General features: G+C 52.9%; 1 protein-coding gene across 1 annotated transcript; it reads left to right on the forward strand.

Annotated features, from left to right (window-relative positions):
- Nucleotides 1-4,233: 4,233 nt before the first annotated feature.
- On the forward strand, nucleotides 4,234-5,247 carry LOC135481654 (uncharacterized). The gene has a single exon (XM_064761339.1). It carries the CDS (start codon nucleotides 4,234-4,236, stop codon nucleotides 5,245-5,247), a length of 1,014 nt encoding a protein of 337 aa, XP_064617409.1.
- Nucleotides 5,248-11,013: the final 5,766 nt, after the last annotated feature.

Genomic DNA, 11,013 nt, shown 5'->3' on the forward strand with positions numbered 1-11,013 from the left:
AAGAAGACCACGATCAAATTCAGCGGAAATGAAGTGATGTCCATCGATGACTCCGATGTATTTCATTGCTACGGCGATCTATGGCTGACCAGGAACAGAATGCGGCCTACCAAGGCATCGGCAGCGACAACATGCTCAAACATCGCGTCGGGTCGGATGACGCGAATGATAATGCGGGAGACAATGCGATCGCTCGTGCCATGGGCAACCGGTTCTGCATCCCGCTAGATTTCGAGATTTTGGAGAGCCACATGCCGTTCTATCAGAGCGCACTCTCCGACCGACTCGAGTACGAACTAACCTTCAACGATTACGGCCGGGTCGTGAAGGCATCACCCGATGCCGCCGCCGCTTACACCATCGACAATATCAGTCTGGAGTTCGACAAGATAACCGAACAGGAGCTGGCTAGGCAGATCCGCGGCCAGTTCATCCATAACGTCACAATCTTCTATGATCGCGTCCTTCGCCACCGAAAATTGGCGAAGAACAAATCCGACACGCTGTGGAACATTAACCTTAACGTGCCCGCGAGGTCGATGAAGGGAATCCTGATGCTGTTCGAGACGTCTTCAGCGGGGGCATTGTGGAGGCGTAGGTCTGAATCCTTCTACAACCCGAAGATCACCAAAGTGGAGGTTACCATTGAGGGTGTCCCCAATCAGCTATACAGCCAGGGAATGCGGGCATACCAACAGTGGGAAGAAGCCAGGAAATTCTTCGCCAGCTCACCCATTAGGAAGCGGGACCCGGAGGTGGCTAGGGTCGTAAAAGACTTGGGTCTGGCGGATGTGTCCTTGGAGGAGTTCCTGAGGTCGAAGTACGCTTTCTGGCTTGACCTTCGGACGAGTGACGACGACCAGCTGCATGGTAGTGGGCGACGCGTGGTTAACACCAGCGAGGGAATCACATTGCAGATTACGAAAAAGGCAGAGGAGGATGGAGTATTGAACGTGTATCTGTATGTGATTATGGACGCTCAGCTACACCTCGAGAATGGCCGGTTCGTCAGCGCCCTGTATTGATTTCCCCAAGGAGGCCCACAGCGCGATCATCTGTGGGCAGACGGGGTGCGGAAAAACCGTCTTCGTTCTAGACCTGTTGGAGGGTCCTTTCCGCGGTGCCTTCCAACATATTGTGATCCTATGCCCCACTCTTCGGTATAACAAGGCCTACCAGCTGCGGCCATGGATTCAGTCTGATCCAGAGGTCTACTGTTTAGACCCGGGCGAGCGGCTCCACGACTACCTTCGGGCGCTCCACCATCTTTTTGAGGGGGAGCCTACTTTGTACATCGTCGATGACTGCAACGCGACGAAGGCGATGACGAAGAAAAAAGACATGCTTTCAGAGCTGGCCTTCTCGGGCCGTCATGCGGACCAAAGCGTCTGGGTCCTTACTCAAAAATACAACTCCGTCCTGAAAGACCTACGCGAGCAGACGCGTTGGGTGGCTCTCTTCCACTGTAAAGACCGGGACTCGTTTGGAGAGTGCCTCCGAGAGAACGACGTCATCCCGACCCCGGAAGAAAGGGCAGCGGTTCGACGGCTGCTCGCAGAGAAGAAGCATTCTAAGCTCCTGCTGAAGACGGATCAGCCAGTTGCTTATCAGGTGTTAAGCCAAACAGCTGTTGAGTAATCACTTGTGCACTTGTGCACTGAAGCACTTGTGCATGCCGCGATACTGATTGCGCGACTATATTAGACAAAGGAGACTGTGGACGCATGCGATAGTTCGAATGAACAGAGTAAGGATGGAATGTGACGACCTGATTGACGAGCTGCTAGGCGATGCCGAGCCCCCTACTGTTCCGAAGGAACGTGACAGCCATGTGCCGCCCGGTGGCCATGTGCCGCCCGGTGATGCGCCAAACAGTGCGACACAGCATAGAGACAGATTGGCCGCACTTGCGTCTGGTGGGCAGGCCCAGCGGTATTTGGGGAAGAACGTTACGGCTGAAGGCATCGACGCCATGAGCGACGAAGACATCGAAAAGCTGTACTCTCGCTACGAGGCTCGACTGGGTGCTCAGATGACGCAGACGCTCGGAAAAGCCGCACTGCGATTCTATTCAGTGGTGGCCAGCACGGTTCTACCTATCCCACCCGAGAATCAACCAAAGCTTGTAGCAGACCTCGAGGCTGACCCGTTTGTTGACCACGCTCTATTAAGAGCGTCTTGCGATTTGTACCACCGTTTCGGTATGTACTTAGCCCCGCTAACCATGGCGCTGACCACCGCAAAATATTGTTTGTTTGGACACAAGTGCCCGCGAAATCCATCTTATCAGGATGAATCCAACGAGCGAGCGGGAGACGAGCGAGCGGGAGACGAGCCCTGCTGCTGACGACGGCACGACAGCAAAGCCAATAGCTAAGCAATAGCTAAGCAATAGTTAAGCAATAGCTAAGAATAGCTAAGCAATAGTTAAGCAGTGTTAACCATGGCGCTGAGCATTTGAACAGGCGGTTTTTTTCACGTATAGAGATGGATCCAACGAGCGAGCTGGAGACGAGCCCTTCTACGGGACAAGCGCCCCAAAGCGTGGCAGCCCCTTCTACGGGACAAGCGCCGCAAAGCGTGACAGCCCCTTCTGCGGAACGCGTGAAGGATCCCAAAAGAGTCGCTGCGGGGCTAGCTAGCGCAGCAGCGAGAAAGGCGAAGTCGGAAAAAGTCTTAGAGGAACTTCGCAGAGCTAAAGCTGCTTTGCTTCCGCATTCCGTAGAATCGACACCCGAAGAGCCGAAGCGGGCTGAGAAGTCCAAAACCTCGGAAAAGCCGGAGCGGACTGAAAAGCCCAAAACCTCGGAAATGCTCAGCTGGGCCCCCTTGGCGCTGTTAGTCGTTGGGATGGGTGTCCTGGTCCTGTCCCGGTTCCTTCGGAACAGGAACAGCAATAGCACGCGACACGAAGTGTCAGCAGCGTGCGAAGCCTGAATCTCGGAGCCACCAAATTTCCATTTGAAGGAGCGCCACCCTAACTATATGCTGTAGAAATATGTCTTCCCCCATCACTGATGGAAAAATGCTGGCCAACGCGGCCTACCACGCAGCTGTAGTCACCTTCCTGGCCGCTGGGTATGCTCGCCTGGGAAAAATGGTCTTGACAACACCGATCCCAAAGCTGGACACCACAGCTCGTGACCTCGGCATGGTGACCGTCGATGTCGCTTTAGCCCTCGTTTCCAAGGACATGTTAATTAAACAGGGGATACTCCCCCCTAATATTATCACGTAATGGCTTCCATCGCGATGATGATGGGCGGCGCTCTCGTAAACGCTCTGGCCTTCAGCGGGAGCAACTATGTCTTTTCGTTGCTACGGAGCTCCGGTGTTGACGTAGAGCGGAGACGACATGATCACGCGGTAGAACAGCTCCAAGCCGCTCAGGCAAAATGGGCCAGAAAACGAACTGAGCGCTTGGACTGGATCAACGATGAACTTCGCCGCCAGGGCCACGCCGTCCAAACGTTCAGGGACGTTGAGACCGCCATACGCGAATATGCACGAGTCACGGGCAAAACACTTACACGCGATGCTCGCGATGCCCTGCTGGGCCCAGAGCCCAAGCTCTCCGATTTCTACGTACCATCCGAGGGTCAAAAAAATCGCGAAATGACCTTTGTCGTCCTAGGAATGTGTGTGGTTGGCGGCGTTAGCTATTCCATAGCAAGACTCACCAAGTAATCCGAAATGACCGTGTTTCATCGCCGAAAGGCGTTTGGGGCTCAATGCCGACACAACCTTAGTAGTGAGGTGGGTACCCAGATGGACAAAAAATTTTTTTGATGCTCTCACATCAAATCGAAGCTATGGTACGATTTTTTGGGGTCTGACGCACATTCTCGGAAGCCGTTCTTCCGAACGAAATTTGCCGGGGCGTCTTTTAACTCAACGTGTAGCCGCTGTGGCGCAAAGGCTTTGTATTTGTCTCCACAGATATTATCCAGTTCCAGAACCGAAGTTTCACCGAAGCGTGTGCTCATCGGCTTAACTCTGGCTATCTTATATACGCCGTCCGGGAGTTCGCGCCACTTCGTCGTCTCGCTTCTCGAATTCTCGTCGAAGTCTTTATCACTCGGCCACTCTGCCATCTTGCTGCTGCTATGCTATGCTTACGTTTGCTTTGCTTGGCTTTGGGGGATACATACATGTTCCGTGTCTTAAAATAGGAATTTGCCTATCTGGGTACCAGACATTAGAGCCTTGGGTCTGTACGGGCATGATACCATCATGTCCAAGTTGGCGGATATCTATTACTCCCCTAGGGGCTACTGGAAGGGACTGGCGGCGATCCCCAAGCTAGCCGCTGCTGCCAAAGTGTCAGAAGATACGGCTCGTGCATGGCTAAAGAAGCAAGCTATCTGGCAGATATACCTCCCCCGCCCGAAGCGAATACCGAGACCTCTGTTCGGCGTCAAAACACCGAATGAAGTTCATCAGGCCGATCTTCAGTTTCTGCCGCACGACCGACCGGGGAGAGGTCGTAAGCTGTACAAGTACGCGCTGACAGTGGTTGACGTCGCTTCGCGCTACAAGGAGGCTGAAGCTCTCGCTACGAAAGATTCAAAAGAGGTCGCGGATGCTTTGACCCGTATTTACAAGCGCGGCCCTCTTACATGGCCAAAGCTGTTTCAAGTCGACCCGGGGCGTGAATTCATGGGCGCTGTAAGCCTGTTGCTGGCCAAACACGGTGCATCGGTTAGACGTGGGCGGGTGGATGTGCACAGGGATCAAGGCATTGTAGAGCGTTTCAACCGCACTCTGGCTGAGCGGCTCTTTGGGCATCAGTATGCTCAGGAGCTGCGCCTTCCTCCCGGACACCAGTCCACTGAATGGGTGGCAAGGCTGCCCTCTGTTGTTGCTGCTCTGAATAACGAGACAACAAGGCTAACTGGTAAAAAGCGTAAGGATGCAATCAAGGTAAAGGCTGTAACACAAAAGCCCTCTTCGGTGGTTCCAGGTCGCCCCACAGGACTAGATGAGCGCAAAATCCCGTCAGGTGTGGGCGTTCGCTACCTCTACCAGTCAGGCGAACTGGAAGGCGGCCGCCGTCGCGCGACAGACCCTGTATGGTCACTTGAGGTGTACCGGCTGGGGCGCTCTGTCACAAAGCCCAATGAGCCCGTGCTATATTATCTAGACGATACGTCGGATGGTCCGCAACGGGTCTTCGTCCGTGAAGAATTGCTTATAGTACCTCCTGATACTGAGCTCCCCCCTGATGGGGTCCTACAACGGCGTTAACGCTGCTGCGCCTCTCTTCCGGTTACACTCAAGGCAGGTGAGGCGGACGTTGTCACGGGTGTGGCCTCTGCTGTTATCTAGCCGGTCAACGGAGAATTGCTGCGTGTCTTTGGGCTGGTAGGCCCACAGGAGCTTGATGTCGCAAGCTGCGCAGAGATTGCCCTGAGCCTCTTTGAGCGCGAGGACGTGGTCGACCTTCAGGTTGAATCCATCTAGCCCTCTAGCTTGATCCTGGTGCTTGTAGGCCACTAGCTTCCTCTGAATGGATTGCCGGGTCTGCTGCTCGGTGGGGGCGGGGACTCCGCTGTCCTCTTTTTTCGCCGGCGCATCACCCAACGAACCCTCCTCTGGGGGACTTGCTACCCTATCGAGCTAGCTGAGATATTCTACCCGTGAGACGGCGAGGTAAGCCAGGTTGGACCACTGGAGGTGGTCATCAACGATCCAGACCTTCTTTGGAGCGTGGATCGTGAGACCCTGGGACAAGTGGACGGTCAATGCATATCCGAGGCGCCAATCTTCGGTGCGTATGGCCCTCCCTGCTGCCTCTATGGTGACGTCCACCACATCGTTGAGAACCAGCTTTTCTCTGATTTCTGTGCCTGGGATGGTGACCTCTATGTTTTGCTTCCGGCTGTCCTTGGGGTGGTACAGCAGGGGCACCGGAGTGTCCTTCCAGCGATCCTGGTGTCGTTGGAATAGGAGCTCCTGCGTTCGGTCACGTACCTTCTGCCTCGAGGTCAAGATAAGATCGCTTGGCTTCCAGGCTTCAATAAACCTCTCCCATCCGAGGCATCCGGGTAGAGCTTTTCGCATCTCCTCGCACTGCTTCCGATCCGACTGTAGACGAATTGCTCGCTTGAGGGCCTTCAACGCCTCGTCTTTGGCTCGGTGGTCGTGTTTGACCTCTTCATAGTAGTCTGCTGTCTGTACCAACCAGTTATGCGGCATTTCACCTGCAATCGGTGGCGGTTGGCCTTGATCGCCGCAACAGATAACCTGCACACTCCTATTTTCGAGCCAGTTGAGGAACGTCTCCAGAACAGATTGTGGCACAGTGCACACCTCGTCCCAGATGATAACGCGGGGGACGTATTTCTGGCCCATCCTTTCTGGGGTCCAGTCAGTCTGTCCACTCCAGCGGAAGAAGCTGTGATAAGTCTGGGCTTTGACCCCTCTGGCTCGCATCTCCTTGGCCAACCGGTGAGTCGGCGTGAAGACAAGGGGGTCTCTGCGACGGAAGAGCTCGATAGCGCGTGTCGTTTTTTCCACTGCCACCACCACCATTAAGGTAACTCAACTGGTGGCGGGTTAGCGGGTCGGTGTAGCGAGGTGCGGTGGAGTCGGGTGTTTGGCATGTGCGCCGCAAGTACTCCGGTTTGGGTAGATAGGCTGCGTGTTCCTGCGGCATGTACATCTGTTCACCCTTATCGCGCCACTGGGCCGGGGCAACCACGGGAAAGTACGGCTCTCCTGACAGGCATGCATAACAATTTTCATCTCCACAATCACAGAGCCTTTCCGCCACGTACGCATCAACGTCGTTCAGTTTATGCAGCGCCGCCTTCTGGATATAGATGCTGTCGGTGGCCACTCGGACAGCCTCCCCGGGCTAAATCTTGAAAGCATGGTGATGAGGTTGATGTGTGCGTAGGCCAGCATGGAAGCCCGCAGATGGGCGTACTGAGGCTGTGAGCTGTCGTAGTACGCGAGGATGTGGCCAAGAGGGCACCTTTGAGGGGCACCCACAAGCGTACCATTTTGTCGGGTGTCACGCACAAGGAAGTCTAGCTCTCCCTGGTCGGTGACCAGCCTTCGCGTCATTCTTTTGCCATCGGCCTTGCTACCCTGCGTGAACTTGCCTATGACTGCACAGGCCTGGTCTCGGCTGTCGGGCATCCAGACGTCGGTCTGTTTCCCAAAGGCAAGGATTGCTTCGCGGATTTTGAGGGTTTTCAAGAGACCGGACTGTACAAGGTATGCGAGCAGCGGTGTTGGTGCCCAGCCCTTCTCGGCGAAATGCTTCCCAAACCAGGCGGGGATAACTGAATGGCAGTTATCCGCGAACTCCCACTCGACGACCTCTGCAAAGCCGGTGCCAATGTCTTTTGGGAGAGGACCATTGATGGCTACACGGGTCATGCGGTGGGTTGGGTGCCCGAAACGTTCGAAATACGCCTTGGCTTCGCCTTCTCCCTGGAAGGATGCTGGGTAACAGGCCTTCATGTCGATGCTCACAACCTCTCTCGTGTCGTAGTCCATGGAGTTCCAGAGCCCTCCGTGGCCATGCTCAACACAGGCTTTCTGAACATCGTCGATGAAGCTGGCTGGGGTCGGTTTCCAGCCGTTGCGTTCTTTGGCTATGATGCTAGCCGCATGGTTCTCTCCGAAAGCCCGGTCGGCGAGTTCGGGGTAGCCCAGGGCGCGGCAGATCTGTTGCAGTCGCTCGTGAACTTCCCGCGTCCTGTAGGTGCGGCCGTCCTGGAGAACAAACTGATCGACACTTAGCTGTCTGTCTTGTCCGCCTAGCAGCCACACCGCCAGAGGCTCATCCTGGGTAGCCTCACGGATTGCCTGCCAGACATCTCCCTCGTAGATGTGGACCTATCGGCTTTCGGGGAAGTGGAGGTCTTTGGACCAGGCGTGGCCGTTGTGGCTGATGAGCTCTATTTTTCTCTTGATACCGTTGCCAACGAATTGGTACTTGCCGCTGTTGTAGATGTCCTCTCCGGCGATATCTCGTAAGATGATTGCCCTCTTGAGGATCTTTTCTAGGGTCGCCACATCACCAACTGTGGCACCGGTTTCATGAACTCTTTCTTCCCATTCCTGTATCTTCCTTCGCCTTTCTTGTGTCAGTCCATGACCTCTCAGTGCGCCTTCGAAGTGCTCCACGACTCTTTGGGCTACGCAGTTGAAGTCACCATCCCTCAGTGGGGCTAAGTTTGCGGGGTCCGGATCCCGGACGGGGTAGAGGCCGTAAGCAACTGCAGTGACTGGGTAGGCATTGTCATAGAACACTCTGTCAATCCCGGTCAGGACACCAGGCTCCGTCTGGCTTGTCACCTCGACGACACCCTGGCCTTTCTTCCTCTCAGTACGGATGGGGTCGAATTTGTCTTCGACGGCCCAGTCCCCTTCTGCCCGCTCTCGGAGGAATTTGACCCTCAGGATGAATTTATCGTCTTTGGAGAGAGCGGCCAGGAGCTGTGCTGCCCTCTCATCTGACATTTTTGCATCAAGAGATAGCCGACCAGCTCCAGCATACATACCATTAGTGATTTTTACGTCACCAATGTCAAGGGGGTCTTCTTCTTCCACTCTCCACGTGGAGAAGACCGCAGTGGCACCATCAACTTCAAACTCGTCCTTGGCGTCGTTAAGAATCTCAACCCACTCGCTAGTTGGGAGCTGTACCGGGTGAGGGACCCGGTGATCCAGGTCGATAAAGGGCTGTTCCTGTTCTTTCCGGGCGAGGATTCCAGGCCCTTCCCGTGCTATAGCAGATGCCAAGGTCTCTTTCCTTGATTTCGTGAGGCTGCTGATATGGGGCTTGCTATTTCGATTAATTAATTTCTGTAGTGGATGCAACCGTAAACGAGGATTTCGAGCGATGTCCGCTGCATACTTTCTCGCACGTAAAGCGGCGCCGACCTCGGCATCAAGCTGCGCTAGTTCACGACGACGTTGCACTTTTTTGTGTGGGTTCTCGATATCGCTGCGAATAGCTGGAAGTCTCCCCGTCTTCCGCGCCCGCTTGATTCTCTCTATCCACTCGCGTGCACGGGCCCTGCCTATCGCATCGATAAGGCCGCCTTTCTTGAGCTTCGATCTGCCGGGAAGCCCGTAGTTCCTTGCTAAAGCTCGCAGTTCTTTGACTGTTGGCATCTCTTTGAAGTATACCTAACGTTGCCCATCTCTCTAATAGGAAATTATTGGGGCCCTGGTACGTGCCCCGGCCCGCGGGAAGCAATGTTTCGCGTACACAAATAATTGGGGTAATTGTGCGTGTAGGCCGGGCGCGTTTCGCGTACACAAATAATTGGGGTAATGGTGCATGTAGGCCGGGAGAGCGCCAGGGGGGGTCCGGCGAAGGAGAGCATGGTGGGGGCGCTCTTGCCCCCCGGGGAGCGCGCCAGGGGGTCCGGCAAGGAGAGCATGGTGGGGGCGCTCTTGCCCCCCGGGGAGCGCGCCAGGGGGTCCAGCAAGGAGAGCATGGTGGGGGCGCTCCTGCCCCCCGGGGAGCGCGCCAGGGGGGTCCGGCCAAGGAGAGCATGGTGGGGGCCGTCCCAGCGCCTGTCCCGCCTATCAAGAAAAAGTACATTCGCTGCTGCTCACTGAACTGTCAAATACCAGTATAATGCAACTTAACCATGTCATGAGTAAACTTGTAATATTAAATGTATAATGGAACCTGATCAACTGAACTCTTATACTACATCACCATATTGCAGTCAGTCATACATTCACCTTACATATACCTGTATTCACTAACATGACATACATGCATTACACTAACGCCTATTAGTTCAATGTCAAATACAGTATGAAACTAAATATTAACCAAGTGTTAAAATCTATTATTACATTTATCTCTTTTCACTGTCAAAACATATCATAATCTGTAAATCATCATGCACTACATGCATAATAATAAATCCTCACTCTTAAATGTCACTTTAGTGTCCCTCAAATGATGTAAACCTCATACTAGGAACAGCAATGTGCATTTACCTATCAGGAGTTATCGCCCTTGAACTAAACAGTTTGACATGACCTTGTTCTTGCACATCAAACTTATTTTCCTACAATAACCACTCAACCCTATCGATCACTTGTACATGCACTAAGCTACAGTATGTCATTCTTGTTTACACCTGAATATCGTAGCATAATAACACAACACATCAGATTCATGTTTATCACGCTGTAAGTAACTTTCAAGGTCATGACTGCGATCACGCTTGTTTACCGCTTACAGACACCGAAATCTACATGTCTACAAACTTCGAATTTACACACTTAATCGGCTTATCTATGCCGACAAGACTTATACAGTATAGAGCTTGTATATTCATGTCATAAATAAACCAAAAACTAACAGCTGACATGTCTTACCTGGGGAGAGCCAATTAGATGAATTAGATCAACAAATTTTGGTGTGCGATGAATTGTATTGAAACGAAGGTACAATGCCCCTTACAGCATTTACAATGCTTTTGCCACTTACGACATTCAAAACAAAATAACAGATTTATTTCCCCTATACCGTACATGCTATACGTACTGTTCTCAGGGTCAAAGTTACTGTCAAAATTTAAAAAGGGGACCCTGCATTTCTTAACGATCTCACATATATTATAAGTTTCTGAATCATTTACCATCTGAGCCACGGGAGACTCTCCTGGACTTGCTTAATAATATTTGGATAACTGGTAATTTCCCACCATCATGGAGGGAGGCGTGTATTGTCCCGGTTCCCAAACCGGGTAAGGATCATAATGATCCAAATGATTACCGTCCCATAGCTCTTACCAGCTGTGTCTGTAAGACTATGTAAGGGATGATTAATGATAGACTTGTTTGGTTTCTTGAAACCAACAAGTTACACTCTAATATTCAATGTGGTTTTCGGCATGGTAGATCTACCATAGATCACCTTGTTCGATTCGAAACCTTTATTCGCGATGGCTTCATCAATAATGAACATGTGGTGTCCATATTTTTCAACCTTGAAAAGGCCTACGACACCACATGGAAATATAG

Source organism: Liolophura sinensis, unplaced genomic scaffold, assembly GCF_032854445.1.
Source record: "Liolophura sinensis isolate JHLJ2023 unplaced genomic scaffold, CUHK_Ljap_v2 scaffold_301, whole genome shotgun sequence".
NCBI classification, from domain to species: Eukaryota; Metazoa; Mollusca; class Polyplacophora; order Chitonida; family Chitonidae; genus Liolophura; species Liolophura sinensis.